The following is a 24,698-nucleotide window of genomic DNA, read 5'->3' as shown; positions in this document are numbered from 1 at the left end:
TGCAAGATAAGGTTTGCATACACGATTCAATGTGATCCGATCCTTCCCCTAGCGAGAGCTTAGTGCGCAACTATTCCATCTAGAAAAGAACTGAAATTAAGGTATAACCATTGTCATGTGTGGCAGAAGAATTTTTCCAAAACGTAAAAAGAGGAACAGAAAGAAGAATACCAAAAACTTGAAAGGAGAATCAGAATTTCACCAGATGATGTCATGTTAGTTACTGAGACTTTATAAGCTTTTCATACTAATTTCAATTTATGTGAAATCCATGCAAAGATGTCGCGAGTTGATTAGGTCTTTCTGAAAGAAGGCTGAAATGTCAAAAGGCGTCTATTATTGAATTCACGAGCATGCTATTTTCTAAGAGATGAATCGTCTAGAGGTTTTTTATAATCCGCGCCAATGCTTTCAATAAGTGACAATTCAACAGACTTGGAAGAACTAAACGACTGAAAAAGAGAGAGTAAAGAAGTGTGATTGTCATATCATCTCTGTTTCTTTTATGCTGGCTATTCTTGCATTCTCGCGATCCTGCTTGAATGTCCAATACAACGGGGTATAAAAAAAGGTACACAAGCCAAAAGGCAGGGCCATCATTGAAAAGAGGCCTTTTGACAATGCTAAGGCCTCTTTTGCAGATCCTAACACCGGATCAATAGACTTGGTATCATAACCATATAGCTTCTCCGCGAGAATTCCTACAACTGGAGCTGCAAAGGAAGAAAATGAGACCTCAAAGGCGCGATCAAATGCATAAATCATGGTCCTGTGTTTTGAAGGCACAACTTCTGCAAACATGGGACCATTTGAAGCGGTAGAATTCCAGCTGATTGTTAGCCCCATCAGGAATAATGTCACAGCAAATGTATAGTAGCTACTCACAGACTGAGGGACAATTCGAAGAAGGACCCATGAGTATGGGATGCCCATAAAAGCACTAAATTGTGCACACATGATACGCCCTGAATGAGGGTACGTGTGAGATATTCTATCTGCAACTACACCACCTAAAAAGGATCCTATCGCACATCCTGCAGCAAATAGGCTGACAAGTGCTGCTGCACTGTTGTGATCAAAACCTGCATCATCATTTCACGTTTATATAATCCACTCAATGGACAGTCATGAACTGCAAACATGAAATACAGTCTACTCACCAATTAGTTCAAACCACAATGTAAAGAAAAACCATGGCTGTCCAAGGTAAGGACCCAACCAAACCCTGCAAAACAATGAACTGAAATGTTTTTACTTTCATGACAGCTTTCATTGCTGTCCAGGATTCCATCCAAATCGACATTGAATTGGTATTTCCCTTCTCTATCAAGTCCTCCCTAAAATAGGATCATGAAAGGAGTTAAACGATGTTTAAGTAGAGCAAAGGAAATGATGCTACAACAAGCAACCCGTACCTGTCAGTACTGTTTTTCATATTATCATGCTCTATGCCGGCTCTTTTTCTTGGATCAACAACAAATGTAAAGACTAGAAATGCAATAAAATACTGAAAGTTGCCATCATGACGAATGCAAAGCGCCATCCAGGAATGCCCCAGAATTTATAGCCAGCCATAACAGTAGCAATAGCTCCACCTCCTATCCCACCGACAGTTCCAACAAGACTAAGAAACCCAAATCCAGTTCCTCTGGATTCATCCATATAGCTATCTGCTATAAATGACTGGAGTGCAGGTATCACAATTGCAAGTCCAAATCCATTTACTGCCCTCCAAAATCCAACCTGCATAAAATACTTACTAGCGCCGATTGCACCAGTTGATAGAGACCAGAACAAGATACCAATAGCAAGAACAGTGGGACGGTCATAATTTATGACTAAAATACCTGCCACTGGCGATGAAATCCCCTGGACGAAATTCCTTATGAATGTGAGATAACCAAGATCAGATGGACCAGCCTTGAATGTTTCACTGACTTCTTTGTAAACAGCTGGTAGGAGATTTTCATCAGCGCGTTCCATTATAGCTGCCATATTGATGATGATTAGGGAAAGAGAACTCCCAAATACTCTCCTTGTCCTGTAATGGATGGATCGATAAACATTTTAAAATCAAATTAGAAGAACATATAGGTAATAACATTGTTTAGGACCTAAAACTAAGAGGGATAACATTGTTTATCGCAAGTAATATCTTATCATTTTATGATCAAAATCTTGATCACATGGATATGGCAATAATAAAAGAACAAACTTTCATGCTCAGTAAACATAAATGCCTCATGATACTCTACAAGATATACATGAAAGTTCAGAAAAAACAAATAACATTTAGTAGCAATGTACCTACGAATTCTGAATTTCAAACTGCTGGACACAGCATCACAGAAATTTATAGCCTCTTTCAAACTAAAGGAAGTACCAATTTTCACGGGGAATCTTAGTAGCTCATTTGGTTGGCTACCTCAACTTTGACCTTTCTGGTGAGGGTTTGATATCCCCACCTTGTAACCTCCTCTCCTCTCCTTCTCCTACCCCCAATTTTACAAAAGAAAAAAGTACCAATTCTTATAGTTTCATATCTAATAGTAGAGGCCAACCTTTACTTATGAGTTGATTACTTGATTGTATAATTAACATGATTATTTGGCATTATTCTAAAAAACTATTTGACACCTGAATTTGGAGTATCCTACTTTCAAGCAATTTACAGGGTTAAACAAGCAATGGATATTCCAACATAGTCCAATGAGTGTTAAGATAAATGATCAAACATGTATAAATAATTACTATTTGAAAAGTAAAGAGTGGAGCTAACCTCATGGTGCTTGAGTACTTGCAGAGTTTTGGATCCAAAAATTGGAGGAAGAAATCCCAAAGAAGAGGTCAACGGTCCTCTTCCCCGCGGGTGCATAAACTTATCAAAATGTCTATATTATTAAACAAGTGATCAGTTAAAATTGAAACGGAGAAAGTATTTGATAAATTTGAGTAAATGCACGTGCTCGGGTTTGGTAGGGAACCATTTAGCGTGGGAAGTAGGAAATTAAGTTCTCAATAGAATATTCAATTATATTCTAACATCAATGAGTATAAGGTATGTTGGTGAAATTACAAGATTACAAATTACAATTGAAAAACAAATGAAGAAATTAACTTCACTTATTGGCTGAGGCGCGGATATCTCGCTCTGTTTAAGGAGATTCAAGTCCACTGCAGTAAATCGTTTCACTGGTCCAGCAGTAGTCCTCTTGACTTGTCCCCTACAGGATACAACAGCCTTATCACAAAATGTAACTCAACAAACTCTGGACAAGAGTTGAGTTTAAAGCTCCACACAAAGAACGCATCGCTTCAACTAATAAGAACTCTCTTTTTTAGACAAACTTAATTCTCTCAATTTTTTTCTTCTCTTGTTTTACATTTCAAAACAAAGAAGATCTCTCTATTTATAGGAGAGAAAATCATACAAAGATGAAAAAATAATGGAATGCCATTATTATCATCATTTAGTGCACCATTATGATTTAGTGAACCACTTATTAGTGATAATTATGTTAAAAATACATAATGGAATGATTTAGTACACCACTTATTAGTGATAATTATGTTAAAAATATATAATGGAATGATTTAGTGTTACACCAACTAAAGATGATAATGAAAGACATTTTTATGCACTAAAGAGAGAATAATAACATATGCCACTTATGCAAATTAATATCACTCAATATTGATATTAAAATGCTTAAACACTTACAATCCCCACTCATTTTAATATTATATAAGAGAGTTTATCAGCTGAAGGAAAATTACTATACATAATGAAGGTGTGCTCTGCATTGAACCTCCACTTAGTGAAACAATAACTTTTACTCCAGAGTCGTAGTGGTCTCAGACTTGAACTATGACTGCTTAAGGGACATAAAATATTACTGCTCACACATAGTAATCAAGGTGTTGTCACGAGCTTTATAAGCCAGCACATTACAGCCTTGTGCTATCCCGGTTTTATAAGTGCTTTTGAAAATAAACTCAATTCTCATAGGAAGCGGCGTACTTCCACACTCACATAGGTGAAATCTGTCGAGAGTGCTCCTGTAAGTTTAACACTCCACCCATACGGGCTACAGATTTTCATTAAGAGTTTTTTTTAAACTCAACCTCCACAATTTACTACAGGAAACAATGCACTCACATCATAGGGAGGGAATAAAAAATAGTGCATTTTTTCACAACAAGTCATCATATGATTCGTTTTTCCCATTGAACCTGGTTATAGGATCTCTAGTCTCCAGGTTGGGTTTCCTCATATATGACTCATGGATTTATAGGCTTCAATCCCATCCCCCTCGATGTGCTTCAGACCTTTTCTCTTGTTAAGGCCTTAGTAAGAGGATCTGCAAGATTTTTACAAGATTTGACATAATCAACATTAATGGTACCTCTTGTCAAATACGATCTTACATTACTGTGTTTCCTCCTTATAGGTCTGGATTTACCATTGTAATAACGATTTTTAACTCTATCAATTGCTGCAGTGCTATCACAATGAATTAAAATTGGAAGAATTAATTTTTCAAAATAAGGTATTTGAAATAATAAATCTCTTAACCAATTCGCTTCCTCACTAGCTGAAGCTAAAACAATTAGTTCAGCCTCCATGGTAGAGTTAGCAATTATAGTTTATTTTTTAAATTTCCAACAAACAGCACCACCACCCAATGTAAAAATATAACTAGTGGTAGAAAAGGAATCACCTGCTAGAGTGTTCCAATCTGCATCAAAAAAGCCTTCAAGTACATCAGGATATTTTTTATAGAACAAACCACAATTTTTTGTTCCAATTAAATATCTCATAATTCTTGTTATAGCATGCCAATGTTCATTACCTAGCTTGCTTGTAAACCTGCTAAGTACTCCTACTGCATATGCAATATCAGGCCTAGTGCAATCAGTCACATATCTCAAACTTTCAATTAAGTTAGCATATTCCTTTTGATTTATCACATCATTTTCACTTTGAACATGAAACAAGTGTACACTTGAATAAAAAGGAGTTAAAACATGCTTGCAATCAAGAAAGTTATATTTTTTTAAAAAAATTCTCAACATAATGTGACTGATCAAGGAAAATTCCATCACATGTTCTAGTAATTTTTATTTACAGAATAAAATTTGTCTCACCAAGATCTTTCATATCAAAATGGCTTCTAAGAATGTTCTTAGTATTATCAATAACATTCATATTCGAGCCAAAGATCAATAAATCATCAACGTATAGGCAAATAATAACATGTGTATTATTTCAAGACTTATGATATATGCACTTATCACACTCATTTATTTTAAAATTATTTTCAATCATGCAGGAATCAAACTTTTCATGCCATTGCTTTGGTGCCTGTTTCAAGTCATATAGGGATTTAGTAAGTTTACATACTTTGCTTTCTTGGCCTGCTCAACAAAACTCTCAGGTTGTTCCATATAAATTTCCTCATTAAAATCTCCATTTAAAAAAGCAGTTTTTACATCCATTTGATGAATATGCAAATCAAAAATTGTAGTCATAGCAATTAAAAGTCTAATGGATGTAATTCTTGTAACCGGAGAAAAAATATCAAAAAACTCTAGGCCTTCTAGTTGCTTAAATCCTTTAGCAACTAGTCTAGCCTTATATTTATCGATTGATCCATCTGGTTTTAACTTTTTTCGTAAGACCATTTGCAATCAATTGTTTTACAACCTGGCGGTAAATCAACTAACTTCCAAGTTTTATTAGAAATTAGTGATTCCATTTCATCATTTACAGCCTCTTTCTAAAAAATAGAATAATGCGAAGATAAAGCTTCTTGTAAAGTGAAAGGGTCATCTCCAACATTAAAAACATAAAAATCAGGACCAAAATCTTTTTCTACTCTAGCTCTTTTACTTCTTCTTAATTCAAAATCATCAATTTCTTTATTGTTTAAAATGGAAGAAGAAGAACTAGGTAGTGATAAAATATTTTGTTCAATTCTTTGACCCCCACTATTTTTAGAATCAAAAGGAAATTTATTTTTATGAAAAATAGCATCACCTGATTCTATTACAATATTATATTCAAGATTAAAAAATCTATAGGCTGTACTATTTGAAGCATAACCAAGAAAAGTACAAGTAGTAAATTTCTTACCCAATTTTGTAACTTTGGGATCCATTAGCCTCACAAAGGCTAGACAACCCCAAACTCTTAGATATCTCAAACTTGGCTTATGACCTTTCCACAAATCAAAAGGTGTTAGTTTAGTCTTTTTATGAGGCATTCGATTTAACACATAACACGCAGTCAAAATAACTTCACCCCAAAAATTCAAAGGTGCATTTGACTCAATAAGCATGACATTAGTCAATTCAATCAAAGTTATATTTTTCTTTCTGTTACACCATTAGATGAAGGAGAATAAGGAGGAGTAGTTTCATGAATTATTCTTAATGATCTAACAAAAGAATTAAACTCATGTGACTCATATTCACGGCCTCTATCACTTCTAATTTTTTTTATTTTCTTTCCAAACTGATTTTCAACCTAATGGAGAAAAAATTTAAACTTTTCAAAAGCATCACTTTTATTTTTCATCAAGTAAACATATGTAAACTTAGAAAAATCATTAATGAAAGTGATAAAATATCTATTTCTTCCACGAGTTAAAATTTCTCCAAGTTCACAAATGTTAGTGTGAACTAATTCTAATAAATCAGTTTTTCTTTCAACTTTAATATGAGGCCTTTTAGTGATTTTTGCTTTACTACAAGCTTCACACTTTTCAAAATTCTTTTTCATCGCTGGAATTAATCCTAAACTACTCATGATTCCAACATAATGATCATTAATATGACACAAACGAGCATGCCAAAAATTAGTAGAAGAAAGCATGTAAACAAAAGTAGAAATTTTATTCATTTCAACATTTAGTTTAAACATTCTATCACAAGCATACCCCTTTCCCACAAAAATACTCTTTTTCATTATTACATATTGATCAGATTCAATAATCTGTTTAAAGCCTGTTTTATTAAGAAGAAAACTAGACATCAAGTTTTTTCTCATGGAAGGAGTATAAAGTACATCTTTCAAAGTTAATACCCTTTCAGAGGTAAAACACAATTCGACATCTCCCATTCCAAGCACTTGAGTAGTATGAGAATCACCGAGCATGATGGTTTGGGGCTCTCCAAAAGGAGTATATTTTTTAAATCAATCTTTGTCATAACAGACATGACGGTTTGCACCAGAATCAGCCCACCATCCATCAACATTCTCAATCATGTTTATGTCTGTAATCATTGCCATAAAATGCTCTTCGGTAATGTTTGTCTGAGGTATAGGACCACGTTTCTGGTATCTGCAAAATCGAGCAATATGCCCACTCTTGCCACAGATAAAACACGGTCCTTTATCATAAACTTGTTGATTTTGTGCTTGGCTATTTTCACCATTATTTTTCTTGGGAAGTCTACCATTATTTTTCTTGAACTTTTTCTTCTTAGGCTTCAAAGAGGTATTTTTGTTAGATTCAGGAGTAGCATATTTTGAAGTAACTAAATTTACCTTCGTTGTGATGTTGCTCTCTTCATTTTGTAAAAGTGCATCTTGGCCCCTTGCCTCCTCTTCCATGCGGATTTTCATGATCAAAATTTCAAGAGAGGTTTCCTTTTGTTTGTGGTGCATAGTTTTTTGAAACTCCTTCCATGAAGGTGGAAGTTTGTCTATTATGCCACAAACAATAAGGTTGTCTCCAATTTTGACTTCCTCGGACTTGAGCTCTCCAACGATCATTATAAAATCTTGAGCTTGGTCTATCACTGATTTGTCATCCACCATTTGGAAATGAAAAAATCGACTAGCAGCATATTTTTTCGCTCCAGCTTCTTCGGTATCATATTTACTCTGCAATGCTTTCCATATTTTCTTTGCACTAGAGTAAGTTCTATCATAATAATCATAAAAATTATCAGATAGACAATTAAGAATATAATACCGACACTTGTAGGAATCATTATTGTACTTTTCCACTTTCTCTTGATGAGAAATAAGTTCATCATTATCCATGGAGAGGATGTCAACTTTATTAGGATTTTTTTGAGTTAACACATATGAAACATTGAGAAAACTTAAGTAGAAAAGTACTTTACCCTTCCATCTCTTGAAATGATTACCATTGAACCGAAATGGCTTGTTTAGATCTCCCATCTTGATATCCGCAAATTTTTCAATTGTAGTCATATGAATCTCCTTAAAATTGTTGGTGAAATTACAAGATTACAAATTACAATTGAAAAACAAATGAAGAAATTAACTTCACTTATTGGCTGAGGCGCGGATATCTCGCTCTGTTTAAGGAGATTCAAGCCCACTGCAGTAAATCGTTTCACTGGTCCAGCAGTAGTCCTCTTGACTTGTCCCCTCCAAGATACAACAGCCTTATCACAAAATGTAACTCAACAAACTCTGGACAAGAGTTGAGTTTAAAGCTCCACACAAAGAACACATCGCTTCAACTAATAAGAACTCTCTTTTTTAGACAAACTTAATTCTCTCAATTTTTTTCTTCTCTTGTTTTACATTTCAAAACAAAGAAGACCTCTCTATTTATAGAGAGAAAATCATACAAAGATGAAAAAATAATGGAATGCCATCATTATCATCATTTAGTGCACCATTATGATTTAGTGCACTATTATGATTTAGTGCACCACTTATTAGTGATAATTATGTTAAAAATACATAATGGAATGATTTAGTGTTGCACTAACTAAAGATGATAATGAAAGACATTTTTATACACTAAAGAGAGAATAATAACATATGCCACTTATGCAAATTAATATCACTCAATATTGATATTAAAATGCTTAAACACTTACAAGGTATAGTTGGACCAATAGCAACATGGCATACTTTGTTAATAGAGAAATTACCATATATTATAGTAGTAGTATCGAGTTTTGCAGGCCTAGACAATTGATGAACATATATAGGACAAAACAATGATTCAAACTGTCATCTGTCTTGTTTAATACAAGTACATCATTTGAGCCAAAATTACTTGGTTCTAACATACTTATATATAGCTAATGCACTAGGTCTGCTCCTGCAGTAATTGTATAAAACTTTTTTTTTTTACGTGAAAAATTGCTTACACATGATCGATGTATATATATCATAAGTTAAATTATAATGGTTATAAAAAGTCCTGTTTTACTAAAATTAAGGTGGAAATGTTAAGATTAGCAAGTTTATATTCAAACTTTGTGTTGTTACTCTTGTTACTAATATAGTAATATATGTATTAGAGGGTATTAATTTGGATTTTAGTTTTAGGTTATATATAAGTAAATATTTTTCTATACTATCAGGTTGGTTAACCCTGTGATGATATATTAATTGCAATTTTTATAAGGTTACCCATCAGTAATTCTTATCGTAGAATATGTCTTACACCTTTTGTCCATTAAACATAAATAAAGTTATTACTTTGTATAAGTCACATAATTAATTATAATACTTATAAGGCTACGTATGGAAATTGATAAGAACATTTTTTCTTGTTTCACTGATTAATTACTTAATTGGTAGTCTAATGGAGTTGAGAGTGATGCAATTTATTTACTCTTTTGATTAAGAGAAATCTGAGTTGAGAATCTCATGTTTAAATCGTAACTAGCGGTGTTAATTGTAGTCCTAAAACTTCTAAATACGCATATTAACTAGTCATGACTGTCCGTAAGGGTGATTGAGTTGGTGTAACATATGATATCCCATAAGGAATGTCAGAGATTGATTTCTTCTGTCAACTCTTTCTCAGTCGAACTCGTTGTATCAAACTTGCATCCTAATATAATTTTTATCTTTTTTTTTAATTTACGAGCTATCGCATATAAATGAATTTTACGTCCCTATGCATACCCGAAGGTAGTAATTGTGGGTTCTCCTAGGAATTCCAAGAAAGTAATCATGATTAGGTAAAAAGACACTATATATATTAAAACACATCACTTAGATGTATTGACTTGATATAAATATTTGATGTAGTAAAGTTTTACCACTTGTATTTGTCAGCTGAAGTACCATTTTTGGGCTTCTGGTCCATGTTTAGCAGCAACGTCATTTCCTCCACATTTAATATGTAAAAAAAAGTAATTGTGAAGTATTAGATATATAGACAAATGTAAAATTAATTCTTTAATTCTATCAATGAATTATAACTTGTAATAACAGATTAAGTACTATTTTTCAATTGCTAATTAATGTTTATATGGAATTTATATACAATAATAAAGCATATATGAATATTTTGACGTGGTGCTCTTTAAGGGTTTAATTTTTCTAATTTTATTTTTGTGGTTTTTCTTTTACCTTTTTGTCTTATTTTTTTTAATTATTTTATTTTATAAAATTATAGCATTAATTTTATTCTTAATTAATATTAGTAGTGTTCATAAATTCCAGTCTTTCATATTCATAATCCTCAAATAATTTAATAAATAAATTTATGATACTTTAAAATTAATTTATAAAATCTATTTTAAGATATATATGATGATTAGTTTATTTTTATTTCTCCTCATTCTTCATCTTTTGTCTTTTTTGTTGGTCAATTTTTATCTTTTTTTGATTTGATTTTGCAGAAGAAAGATCTATAATGAAGATTGTTAGACATTCTTGCATATATAGGTCAATTTTATGAAGTAAATGATTTGATATGCTTAATATATCTTTAAAGTTTCTATTTGATTAGTTAAGTTATTGTATTTTTAATTCAGGATATTTTTTAAAATAAAAGCAGAAAAAGAAGCCAACAGATACATGAATGCTACTCAGGAAAGTATGTCTATATAATGTTGTAGTTATGTGGGTCAACTTTTAATAATTATAATGATAAAATATGAAAATTTAAAGTTAATTTGTAATTTTCAAAATACAGTTTAATTCATAGGAAGGTTGTATATTGATATGTAACTTTGTAGTCTTCATATATTTAATTTTTTTATTATCATTTGTTAGAATTTTTTAAGTTTTTTAGATTTTCAGAGTTAATCTACTTTTTTTATCAACGTAGAAATTGTCTAGAAAAAAGAAAAGTGATGTAAAACCTCTTTTTGGCCAAAATCATATTATTTTTTTTCATTTTTTAGACAATTTTTTCTGTTTGTTTATTTCTTATTATTGTACAAAAATGAATGTGTCAATTACTACTCCTTCATTTATTCATATTCTTTAATATAAAAACTTAATTGTCTTTATTTTCCTTACTTTCATGACTTTTGATGATCATAACTCATTAACTCCTAAAGTATATTAATAGTCATTTTCATGATATCATTTGATATTCATCCATATTGTTGTCCTATATATATATTTATAAGAATATGGTCATTTGATCCTACAATAAAAAAATGTGCTCTAGAGAAAAAAATAATTTTTTTAACTCTATTTATTGAAAAAATACTTTACAGTTCATTAGTTAATTCTCTTAATAAAAAATTTATGTTAAAAGTGTTAAAGAAAGGTCATATATATAAGGTAGTTTCTTTCCAACAACGTTAATGGGGTGTGAATAAGAATAACAAAGAGTCATGTTTTTTTTTTATCTTTCTGTCATAATAAATGTGAATATATGATTAATGTTTATTAAATTTATTATTATTGAAAGCAAAATTCTTTATTTTTATTTTTCCCACATCAAAGAAGGAGGTATCTTTTGGAGAGTTATTACTCCAATTTATTTATAATAATAACCACGATGATGTTATAATAATAAAAATAATTGTATTAATTTTGTCAATTTTTCTCTCTCACTCTCTCTCTCTCAATATATATATATTCTCCAAGTCTTGGTAGTTTTTCTACATCTTCAACATTGTATACACGTATTCTTTTTTAAAAATTATTTCATTGTCATGATAATGTCCATACGATTGGAGTAAGTATCACACCAAGTCACTAAATGATAGCATGACTTATCTTTTACATCTCATTTTACATTATGTGTTTAATTTTTTATTTTTTATTATAAAAATATAACCTCAACGGTAATATTTCACTATCGCAACTTAATTCTCTCTTCTCAAAATGGTCTTTATAAGAATGAAAATTTAAATATAATTTTTTAAATATTAATGGAACTTATGCGACACAAATATGCATTAGATTAGTGTTGGTATGAGTATCAAATATTAAAAAAATAATTTAAAAAAGATGTCTCTAACTTTTGAATTTCGTGCATAACTATGTTCAAATATAATTCAAGTATTTTGACTCGCCATGATTTACCACATATACATTTTTATTTATTTATTTATTTATTTATTTATTTATTTTTATTACAGAGTCAGTTATACAAAAAGAAAGTCACGTTAATTTATGATCGAGTAAATTTAATATTGTTGGTTATACCAGTAATATTGTTATTATAAGAATCATTGAATTTAGTATGAAACTATGATAATTAGATTGTCAATTAATTGAAGCTTTTCATATCGACTTTTATGTTTTCTTCTTTTTTTTAGCAATTTTAAATTTAAATTACAGCATGAAATTTTTTGTAGCAATTTTTCTGAATAGATAATATTGGAATCGTACCTTAACTTGTATTTTTCTCTTTTATTACATTATTTATTAGAATATTTATCAAGTAGTGACATTAATTATTTAAAAGTTTATATTAAATCTTTTGATCTTATAATTGCACAAAGCACGGACAAGTACACTAGTTATTTAATACGTGAGTTGATTATGTAAACATTATTTATACCATGAGTACATTCAATTTAAAGTCTATCGAAAATAATATCACTATCTCACAAAGATAAGGCTAAAATTTGCATATATTCTATCTTTTTAAGCTCTTATTTAAAGAATTATACTGAGTATGTTATTATTTTTATCGAGTACATACATACAATTTAAACTGAGATCTAATAAAATGTACGCCAAAATGAGAAAAGCTATGTACATAAGCTTTCGATATCTTCATCTGAAAAGTTCACGTAAACTCAATATGACGTGTTTCTTTTGTAAAACAGAACACTTGCGTATTTGATTGCACGATTTGTTTTTCAAATGGGGGTATTCTTTAAATCTTGCAATTGGCTAGGCTGAAATTTCTAAGGATATGTACATAATTTGTAAAATATTATGATTCAAAAATATAAATTTATATTTCACGAAAAATTATTTGTAATTTTTTTTTTAAAAAAATCAACGCATAATAGGAAAAAAAGAAATGTGCAAAAAGGGAATTTAGTCACAAAGCCCATCCTTGATGTGCTAATATACTCAGTACCTGATTATTAATTTTTCAAAATTAAATAAACAAATGCAAAACAAGATTAAAAAGAAATAGTAAGGACTTTTCTATATCCAAATGCCAGTATAGATTAATGCCCAAAATTTTTCTTTTTGCATTTCAAGAAATAAAAAATATATAAGACCAACTGGCCATCTCCGTCGAAGGATCTTATGGCTTTTAAAAAAAATAAGAATGGCAATAGTTTTGTGTGGTCCACGCGGAATGTTTGAACACACGTGTGCCAATAATTCATAATTTGGCACATTTATAACACGACATGTTGATTCGATCAAGCAACAACTGCCAGCTTTTTCCTCACTCCCACCATTTTAAAATAATTAAATTATTAAAATATAATATATAATTTAAGGAAAAAAAATAAAAATATAAATTAGTTATATTTTTTTTTCCAAATTCCACGGTAACCTATGGCTGCCCCATGGGATGCTCATTTGAAAACCGTATCTTTTTTGAACCAAATACCTTCCTCTGTAATCTCTGGTCTCTCTCTTTTTGAGCCGCCATCCAAGCGCGAATACCTTCGTTTAAGAGAATATTTTAGGTGTAGCCTTTTGTCGATACTACTAGTCTTCTTGCTACCTACTAGAAAAATCCCATCAAGAGGTCGTCTCCCAACACATTCCCCCTATAGTTGATCTGCCACAGATTGAGGCATATCTTTTGGAGATGGTCACGTCAGCGGCGGCAAGTGGATCATTCATGCGCAAATGTAGCCAATTTGGGATTTCCTGCGGGATCTATTAAACCGCCGGAAATTTCTACGAGTTCAATACTTTTCTTGATCCGGATGTCCGATTACACTAATGGGTCCATTTTTTCATAAATTAGTAAGATTCCATTTTATTTGTCTGCCCCCCCCCCCCCCCCCCCCAAAAAAAAAAAAGAAGAGAGACTTGTTGGAATTTCTAGATTCGCAGATTTATCGACATCAAGTTCGTAAAAAGAACCAAATTCTTGTTATCGGCGAGAAAACTTTCCCATTCTTCTAAAAATTTCCATAAAAATGGGAGTATTCATTGGATTTATTGTCAAAAGCTGGTCTTTTTGCATGCAAACCGGAGGAGCAACTAGTCAAACTTCTTGAGCAACCGAGATATTGAAGAACTCACTTCTCAATATTCATTTAATTCATTTTTTTGGAACTCAAACTTAAAATTTAATTAATGAAAGGTAAAATTGAAAAAAAAATTCAACATCTATCTTGAATAGTGAACTATTCAATTATTTTAAATACTAAAAAATACTCCAATAATTTAATTATTTTGAAATGGAGAACGTACCATCTTTGTAGTAATATTTGGACTCAAGCCTCTATCATCCAGTACTCACTCGAAAACTCGAAAGAAGAGGAAGACTGCAATGACATTAGATCAAATTCATTTAAACAATGTTAAAAGTGCTCTATCTGATAAAGTAGATGATCTTGTAGAAAAATGAATAGAAAAGGTATACAACCCATAAATTCAAGTAACTAGCTCGGTGAAAACTTATGTGCATCAATTAACTTCAATTTCCCTTTTGAGTTAAACGTCTTCCTTGTATTTAAATCTTGAAATCCAATATTAAATCAAGAGGCGAGATATTATTCATATTTTTGTATAGAATGAAAATAATAGATAAGTTAAGAAGCTGACACGTGGAAGTACAAAAGAGCATCAAGCCAACATCGAATATGGTCTTTATTGAATAAATTAGACAGAAGATATCATCGATCGAATAAAAGCTCAATATCGGATTAGGACTCAAACATATTGAGAAAGAGTGAATCATCAAAAAGTACTCGAGCCCGTTTGGATGGATTTTAAGTTGGTCAAAATCAATTTAAAATTCCTTTTTAACTTTTGGACGTGCTTGCCTAATGCTAACTTTAAGCCATAAAGTTCTTAAAGTCAGTCAAAAATGAAAAGTTAGGATTCCAAACTTTTTTTTTCTAAGTGCTTAAAGTCATTTTCTTTGACCATGAAAATTAATTTTATATCCCTTATATTTTAACTAAATTCTCAAACTACCCTTTTTATTCTTTTAACCCTAAAATTCACATTATTTTTCTCATTTAAGCACTTTTATCCAAATACTCAACTGCTTATTTATAAAAATAACTTTCAGCACTTTAAAGTTCTAAAAACACTTCATACATAAAAAATACATTTTTTAAGCTCATCCAAATGGGCTCCTAGTCATTATGAAATCGCTTCGGAGACGACGCCGGTCGTTACTCCTCTATTCTTAAATGTCATTTAACTAATTATTTAAAGTGAGTTAAAAGGGTATAATTTCTGGTCAGCAGATCCTTAGAATTCATCCCTAAAAAAAAAGGCAAAATCATTTTATTATACAGGACAATATTCTATTTACTGAATACTTGAATTTATCTCTAGCAATAGTTAACAATTTAGTTATTTGCTCATCAACTTGAGACATTCATGAAGCCCTAAGGGATATTTACTTGAAATTAACAAATTCATTCAATTTTTCTTAACTTATTTCTTATTTATAGATTTATTTGTACATAGTTCATTTATCTTAATCGGTCCATTTCACATATCCCTAAACCTCGCGTACAAATTTAATTGTACATTTTTTGGGTAAACAATTTTACTGTATATTAATATATGCAAATATTTTCCTATGATAAATACTACAACAGAATCTTTTTGAATTAATATTTTTGGGGCCATCAAATATTATTATTCTATAGAGATATTATTTAATTGATAAAGTAATATTTATTAATTTAAAAAATATTTTCGAGATTCAATAAGGATTAGTTTTGACTAAATTAAAATCACTGTATCTTACTAATTTATTTATCATATTTATTAAATTAATATAAAAATCCAACCTTGTAATGTTGAGATAATAGGAGCTTACAAGATGCATTATCGCAGTAAATTTTACCTTAGGATAATAAAAGGCTATGAGCTGAGGCAAATTGATCCAGAAAAGATTAATATTTTGGATGTTAATCTTGCGATCACGGCTTGGACGACCAATGTTCAGCAAGAGACAATAGCAAATTGATTTCGATACTGCAAAATTCGTTCGCGAGATAAAGCTTTAAAGAATTTAAATGAAATCATTTGAAAAACCGATATTTATGAACTTGAGGTAATGATTAATGATCTCCATTACCACAATAAAATGGATGTCAATAGCTGTTGGATTACCCACGTAAAAATGATACATGTTTAGAGGTCTAGAGCTATAAAGAAATTGTATATACCTTCGGAGAAAACAATGTTGATGATGAAGTTGAAGACGATACAATACCTTTGGAACCAGTTACGCATAAGAATGCACTTATCGCATCTAGAACTCTTCGCAATTTTTTGGTGTAGTTTGAGAAGACAACACTAAAACTTTTGGATGCATTAAGAAAAATTAGAGATGAGTTTCAACTAGATTTAAATTTTAACTAAAAATAAAAAAATTACTAGAATCATATTCACTAAATTGTCTTAGAAATTTTTGGATTTTTAAAAAATAATTAATTTATAATATTAATGAAACTATATATTATCTGTTTAAAAAAGAATGGTCTAGTTTGATTTCGCACGAAATTTAAAAAAATAAAGAAGACTTTTCAATCTTATAGTCCTAAATTAAAATTATGTCAAATGTACCAAAATAATTGTATGCAATGAACCTATTACTTGATTGTGCAAGTATGTGAACTATTCATTGTGGACTGTGATTGTGTTATTGGATCGAGTGTCACATTCTGACACATATATAGGATCGGATGTCACGTTCTGAAATATATATATGATCGAATGTCATGTTTCAACATATATATAGGATTGAGTGTCACGTTCCGACACATATATTGGATCAGGTGTCACGTTCCGACACATATATAGTTTGGATATGAGTTTCATGAAAGAACCATTGTGTGACTATCATCTGTGAAGTGATCTTAACTATATTGATAGAGAAACTGACCCGAATATAATTGAGCATGCCTATCCTGTATAATAATTGATATGAAATGATTGAAGGTCCAAATGTTACCATATTGACTGTTGTATTTGAGATTTATCCTGTTAAATTGTATATTGCTCCTGAAATGGTAAATTGATAATGCATTCCTATATATGCCTGTTCGAATTATGTCATGGGTGTTAGATCCGTACGCATCGTAGGTATGAGGTCGTGAGTAAACAAGTAAAAAGTCGTCGATGCGTTGTTAAGTGAGATTAATGACTTAAAGTCAGGTATTGTTGATGTCATGTGGGCACATGTGTTAAAGGGGGCAGTTGTAGAGAATTTGGAGATTCTGTCTCCGGGAAGGCCGCCTTGGTGGGAAGAATCCCACTGTGGCGAGGCCGTCAGAGAGGGATAGGTCTCGCCATGGCGGGCCAGTACGGTTATTAGGAGAGTCTTAGTCTACCTAAATGTTTCTCTCTTCAAGTGAGATGTTAATTATTCTAGGGCCATGTGTCGGAGTCCTAAATGTTTCTCTCTTCAAGTGAGATGTTAATTATTCTAGGGCCATGTGTCGGAGTAAAGGCTGAAGGTAGTAGAGTAGTTAGACGGAGTTAGTGATGGCCCGTCGTTCAAAAACTCCTCTCTGTGTAAGAAGGGCTAGGCCTTGATCTATATTAGAGTTGACAGCGGACCAATTAGAAGGGATGAGAGTTAGACTTGAAATACTTTAATGAGGCAGTATAGTTGCAAGGTCAGTGATGTTTCCTAGGTGAAGACGAAGATGATTTTCCAACAGCTTCTACTCCTCATTTCTTATGGCGGGAGTTGTGTCATTAATTTATTGTATATTATATCTTTAGACGCTCTTGTACCTGTTTAGACTAGAATTCTTGGGGTGTTAAAGTGTGAGTTGTAATCAACCTTGGAGTTTTGAATTAATTTATGGTGTCTTCACTACTCTTTTTGGTTATTAATGGCATTTTTTCAAATTTTCGCATTAAATTTTATAAGGGGTCTCCTATGTAAGTGTTAGAGTAGGTGTTTGCACGGCCCGGTGAGTTGGATCGTGACATTTTCCTTTTAATCAATTTAAAAAAATATATTTTAATATTTAATAATAATTTAATTTTAAAATATCAATTTTACTCCTAATAAATTGATTTATAACCACATAAATAACTATGATTTATTTTAAAAATCTTCTATATGTTTTACACCTCATATTCAATTAAAGTGCTTTATATATACCATTAAGAAATATGATGTAATGAATGAGGCTGCTCCTATATAGTATAAATATAAACTAATTAGACTCTAATTTAAACATCGAACATCGAATAAGAAATCAAAAAGTAAAATACTTTATGAGCCCGTTTGGATAGGCTTAAAAAAAGTAACTTTTATGTATAAAGTGCTTTTAGAACTTTAAAGTGCTGAAAGTTATTTTTATAAATAAGCAGTTGAGTGTTTGGATAAAAGTGCTTATGATGTGAATTTTAGGGTTAAAAGAATAAAAAAAGGTAGTTTGAGAATTTAGTTAAAATATAAAGAATATAAAAGTAATTTCCATGGTCAAAGAAAATGACTTTAAGCACTTTGGAAAAAAAAGTTTGGAATCCTAACTTTTCATTTTTGACTGACTTTAAGAACTTTATGGCTTAAAGTTAGCATTAGGCAAACACGTTCAAAAGCTAAAAAGGATCTTTAAGTTGATTTTGACCAACTTAAAGCCAATCCAAACGGGCTCTTTATAAATTGGGACGGAAGACGGAGGAAGGGAGTAACTAAAGAGAGATTGACAAGGTGAGCATGCGAGTGGGTTCACATGTCAAATGGTCCCCACAAGCTAAATTCCCTCTCTTTTCCTTCTACATACAACGTGTCTACATCGCACGTGCGTAGTAGCCGACAGATAAAAAGTGCCCTTCAATTCCTATTGGTTTCATATGTTAAGGTGGATCCCATTCCACGCTTATCTCAGCTCGTGCTTTGTCCCTTCCTCTGAAAATAACTTTTTTTTTTTTTGGTCATTACAAACTTTTTATGAGAAAAATAAATGTTATTTCCAGGAGAAAAAAATATATAAAGTGAGAAATACCAATTGAGTATACAAGTTAATGGTGCTTTATAACTTTGCCTCTCTCATATACAATGAGATAGTATTTAACTATATACTAACATTTTATTCTAATTTTGGATTTTTTTATCTTTTTATTTAGGATTTTGTCTTTAGTTAGCTGAAATTGGAACATTACTTGTCTAATCACCTCCCCTCTATTCTTCTTCGACCAATCTTTTATTGGGAAAAAGCATTGACTAATTTTCATTCCTTTCGGATCGTCTTCAAGTAGAAAATAATAACAGAGAAATTAAAGAGAATAAAAACAACACAAGATATAACGTGGAAATCCAATGCGGAAAAAACCACGGACCACCCAGAAAAATATTCACTATATGAAAATTATTACAACCATATAATATACAATATTTTTTGCACACACCCAAATACCTAAAATACTACATCCAAGAGATCTCGAAGAGAAAATTCTCTAAATCTCACATGTATTTCTCTAGATTGTTTTGTTGTTATGTGTTCATGGTGGAGATACCTATTTATAGGCAAACAAATACAACACCTCTACCTCTCCTAATTCCTGCAACAACTAGTTTTTCAACACCTTTTTACTGGCGCATCCGCACACCGTCTTTTCACATACTTGTACCATCTTGATATTCTAGCTTCACTTATCTTTCCACCAGGAAGGTCACTTTAAACTTTTCCCTGTATAACTTCATTTATAATCATATCTTATAGTATGCCTATACATCCATCTGAGCATCTTCATCTCTGCTATATTTACCTTCTGAATGTAGGCGTTTATGAATGGTTATCACTTTGCTCCTATACATGATAAACAATGTTGTGCTAACTACTATTATGTAGAACTTATTACTTTTAAGTTTTGGCGATACATTCTTATCATACAGTATTCTGAATGTGAACCTCCATTTCACTCACCCTACTCTATTACGATGTGTGACATCATCATTAATCTCTTCGTTTTCTTGGTTCATGGACCCAAGATACTTGAAACTTCCTTTTTGGATATGATTTGTGCGTTGATATTCACTTTCACCTTCTCCTCATGCATTACGTCACTGAGCATGCACTCTGGATACTTTATACAACCCACCGGAAGGGCATACCTCAAGGGGCACCAATCTCCCCCGGCAAAGATCTATCTGCGCGAAGCCGACCCAATGGGCGATGCTTGGTTACAATTTCGGTAAAAAGATGGGCGCCTAATTCCAATACAATAGGGGTCTATCAGTGCAAGTCAGCTGAACACCGTGATTGATGAGATAGTGGTCGGCCTTTCGAATGCCTTCTTCCTTACTTTTCTGAGAAGCCCATTTTAGTCTTGTTTAACTTGAAACCGTTAGATTTGTCTCAAAACTTTCATCATATCATTAAATTCATCACGCATTTTGTCATTAAATACAATATCATTTTGCGAATAATATACACCTTAACACCTCTCCTTGTATATGCCGTGTCAGTTTGTTCATCACTAATGCAAATATAAACTAACTAAGGATTGATCCTTGCAGGTGCAATCCCATTATGAAAAGAAAGTTTTTTTTTGAGTCTCATCTACTATTCTAAATTGGTCTTGATTTCATCGTACGCGTCTTTAATTACCCTAATATAAGTCATAGGTACACATATTTACTCTAAACATCATAGGTAAATCTTTCTTCTTGTCCTTATATTGCCCCAATAATATCTTTACAAGATGAATAAATTATATAGTTAATCACCCCGTCATGAATCCTAATTAATTTTTGGAGATAGACACACTCCTCCACATCCTCATCTCGATCATCCTCTTTCAAACTTTCATAGCATAATTTAGTAACTTGATATTTCTATAATTATTACAATTTTGAATATCAATCGTTTCTTGTACAACAATACCCTTCTACACCACCTTTAATGTTCTTGACACTTTAGCCATCCTAAAGTGACATTAAACACAATCAGTCACTCCATGAGCCCGTTTGGATGGGCTTAAAAAAAGTAACTTTTATGTATGAAGTGCTTTTAGAACATTAAAGTGCTGAAAGTTATTTTTATAAATAAGCAGTTGAGTGTTTGGATAAAAGTGCTTAAATGAGAAAAATTATGTAAATTTTAGGGTTAAAAGAATAAAAAAGGTAGTTTGGGAATTTAGTTAAAATATAAGGGATATAAAAGTAATTTCCATGGTCAAAGAAAATGACTTTAAGCACTTAGAAAAAAAAAGGTTAGGAATCCTAATTTTTCATTTTTGACTGACTTTAAGAACTTTCTGGCTTAAAGTTAGCATTAGGCAAACACGTCCAAAAGCTGAAAAGGGGCTTTAAGTTGGTTTTGACCAACTTAAAGTCAATCCAAACGGACTCCATACCTTCCTCACCAACGTTCTTCTAAATTCCACTCAGGATCCTCGTCTGGTTGAGTCCCTCTGCCCCACCCTATTTTAGAATAATTCTCTTAATTTCGCAATATTTATACACCTACAATATTTACAATCTCTATAACTCTCGAAATGCTCTAGTTTCTCCAACATAATATCTATGTCCCTCTCTTTGTTCAAAAGCTTATAAAAACATTTTATCATTTTCATCTATTGTGTGCCTTTTTTATTAATACTTCACCATTCTCCTCCTTAAAGCACTTTTCATACTTCTGAGTGATTAATGAAAAAAATTATAACTAGTGGAGTATTAATTAATTAAATAAATGAGATATCTAAAAATATTATAATAATTTTGACAGATGTCATAGCTTAAAATTATTATTTTTAAGGGATATATAAATTTTAAAAAGATAGTAAATGATATGGATTTAGCATATCTATTAAAAACTCTTTATTCTATAATTAATATAATAATATGTGCTCCTATTTTTGTTGTATAAAATGACACATAATATTTATATGGTCAAATCTATGAAAAAAGAGAAGAAAGAATCTAGGCCAACGCCAGAGTGTTTGTTATGCAATTCCAATAAAGAAAAGCTTTTCACCATTTGTGAAACCAATAAGCCTTTTTTTTTTCCCTTTCTCTCTCCCATTTCCACTCTGCACTGTCGTCGTCGCCTGTGACAGAATATGACGGCCGGCACCGGCGGAGGAGGATCATCGGGAAGGTTGCCGACGTGGAAGGAGAGGGAAAACAATAAGAGAAGAGAGAGGAGGAGAAGAGCTATTGCCGCCAAAATATTTACTGGGTTACGAACTCAAGGTAACTTCAAACTTCCAAAACACTGCGATAACAACGAGGTCTTGAAAGCTCTCTGTATTGAAGCTGGTTGGGTCGTTGAAGATGATGGCACCACTTATCGCAAGGTTAGAATTCGATTCCATGTTGTTGTTACTGAAATTTTTGCCAATTTACTTCTGGGTTTTCTTTGATTTATAATTGTAGATCTATATACCAGCAAGAGAAGTGTAGATCTGGAGATTAATTTTGGTCTTGGTGGTCAAATTTTTAGCAATTTGATCTTATTAATTACTGTATTTTTACCGACCTGGATTTGTTGCATTTGAGCCGAGTTTCTTTTCGAAACAGCCTCTGTTAAGGTCTGCATAAATTCTACCGTCTTCAGACCTCACTTGGGATTTCAGTGGGTATATTGTTGTTGATTTCAAGTTCTGAAATTAAGATTTTTAATTTTCTTTGATGAAATTTCCTTGTTGGAGTGTTGGTTCTAAGTTTGAGATCTGAAATATTTGTGCTGTTTAGGAGTGTATAAACAGTTTTTGCTGCTTAAATTGGTATATTTTTGCGGAGTATTACATATGATGCATATTGTTTAACAATTTACTTTGATTAGGATGCTAATTTATTTTTTTTGAATCGCAGGGACACAGGCCTCCACCAATTGAAAATGGATGTGCCTCTATGAATATCAGTGCATGCTCATCGATTCAGCCTAGTCCAATGTCATCCTCTTTCCCTAGTCCTGTACCTTCTTACCATGCCAGCCCAACTTCATCATCATTCCCTAGCCCTTCCCGTTGTGACGGGAATCCCTCATCATACATCCTTCCCTTTCTCCATAACTTAGCTTCCATTCCCTCTACTCTGCCACCTCTTCGTATATCTAATAGTGCCCCTGTTACCCCACCTCTTTCTTCTCCTACCCGAGGCTCAAAGCCCCCCAAACCTATCTGGGAATCCCTCTCCAGGGTTCCATTGCATTCTTTCCAGCACCCACTTTTTGCTGCTTCTGCACCAACAAGTCCCACTCGACGCCAATACTCTAAGCCTGCTACAATTCCAGAATGTGATGAGTCTGATGCTGCCTCAGTTGAATCTGCACGCTGGGTCAGCTTCCAGACGGTGGCAGCTCCTACTTCGCCTACTTTTAACCTCGTAAAACCTCTTCCTCAGCAGAACATTCTCTTAGATGCCTTAAGTGGCCATGGAATGTTTGGCTGGGCCGAAGCAGCTCAAAAGGGACATGGCGCTGAATTTGATTTTGAGAGCTGTAAAGTGAAGGCGTGGGAAGGTGAGATAATACATGAAGTTGCTGTGGATGATCTAGAGCTCACTCTTGGTAGTGCAAAGGCACGTGCTTAAGCTCTTAATGAGATGATTCCGATAAAGGATTAGTGTAGGATGAGCTTAATTATTGAAAAAAAGGAATATGGATGAGCTTATTCCATATCTGCTACGTTGCAATTTGCACGCAGTTCACCACATCAATTGTGCAACTATAAGCCATATTGTGCCAACTACGTGGATCTCAATTGTAAATTCTCTTACTATACACCTGAGGACTTGAATTTGAGCATTTGATTTCTTGTTGTCTCTATGGTATAGTTCTCTACACAAGCGATCACCATATGAATCTAAGACGTTCCTTGAATTGAGCAGATCCTTGGGCTAGATGTGTCCGGAGTATTGTGAAGTCTAACTGATGAAATGAAGCAATGGTTCCCTGTTTATTTTAGAGCTGCCCTTACCGTATTGTAAGGACTATGTGTTTAAGTAGTGAACTCATAGATCCTGTGTGTTTGTATTTGGCTGGGTTTGTGAGACCCTCATATGACAATGTATTAGAGAGAGCTGTAGCTATTATTGTCATGTAGAAAAGTGCGACGAATCATGGAGAACACCCAGCCCATTACTACTAGTTGTTAAGCATGAACGGCACATTGAATTAGAGCTTAAGCTTTTAATGTGGATTTTCTTCTCATTGACAGTGTCTTGGTGTGAATTTTCTGAAACCACTCCTTTACGAGTCCCTTTGGACGTGCAAGATTGCTTAATAATGAGTTGGATATAAAATTTCACAAGTGGGGTCTGGGGATAGTATAATGTACGCAAACCTTATCACTACCTCATTGAGATAGAGAAACTGTTTTCGAAAGACTCCTTGGCTCAAAAGTATCAATCCCAAAT

The 24,698-nt window shown here is 32.4% G+C and overlaps 2 protein-coding genes across 2 annotated transcripts; one reads left to right on the top strand and one right to left on the bottom strand.

Annotated features, from left to right (window-relative positions):
* Window positions 1–467: 467 nt before the first annotated feature.
* LOC129874878 (uncharacterized) lies at window positions 468–2,921 on the bottom strand. Its single transcript, XM_055950257.1, is given in 6 exon segments — window positions 468–1,082; window positions 1,161–1,188; window positions 1,190–1,337; window positions 1,416–1,506; window positions 1,509–2,041; window positions 2,780–2,921. Coding segments are annotated over 6 exon segments (1,404 nt in total). The 5' UTR covers window positions 2,785–2,921; the 3' UTR covers window positions 468–483.
* A 19,310-nt stretch (window positions 2,922–22,231) lies between these two features.
* Window positions 22,232–24,498, top strand: LOC129873656 (BES1/BZR1 homolog protein 2-like). The gene is made up of 2 exons (XM_055948786.1): window positions 22,232–22,636; window positions 23,154–24,498. Exons 1-2 carry the CDS (start codon window positions 22,400–22,402, stop codon window positions 23,871–23,873), a joined length of 957 nt encoding a protein of 318 aa, XP_055804761.1. The 5' UTR covers window positions 22,232–22,399; the 3' UTR covers window positions 23,874–24,498.
* Window positions 24,499–24,698: the final 200 nt, after the last annotated feature.

This window comes from Solanum dulcamara, chromosome 11 (assembly GCF_947179165.1).
Source record: "Solanum dulcamara chromosome 11, daSolDulc1.2, whole genome shotgun sequence".
NCBI lineage: Eukaryota > Viridiplantae > Streptophyta > Magnoliopsida > Solanales > Solanaceae > Solanum > Solanum dulcamara.
The sequence above is the reverse complement of the archived record's forward strand: the minus strand, read 5'-3'. Positions and strand labels throughout refer to the sequence as shown.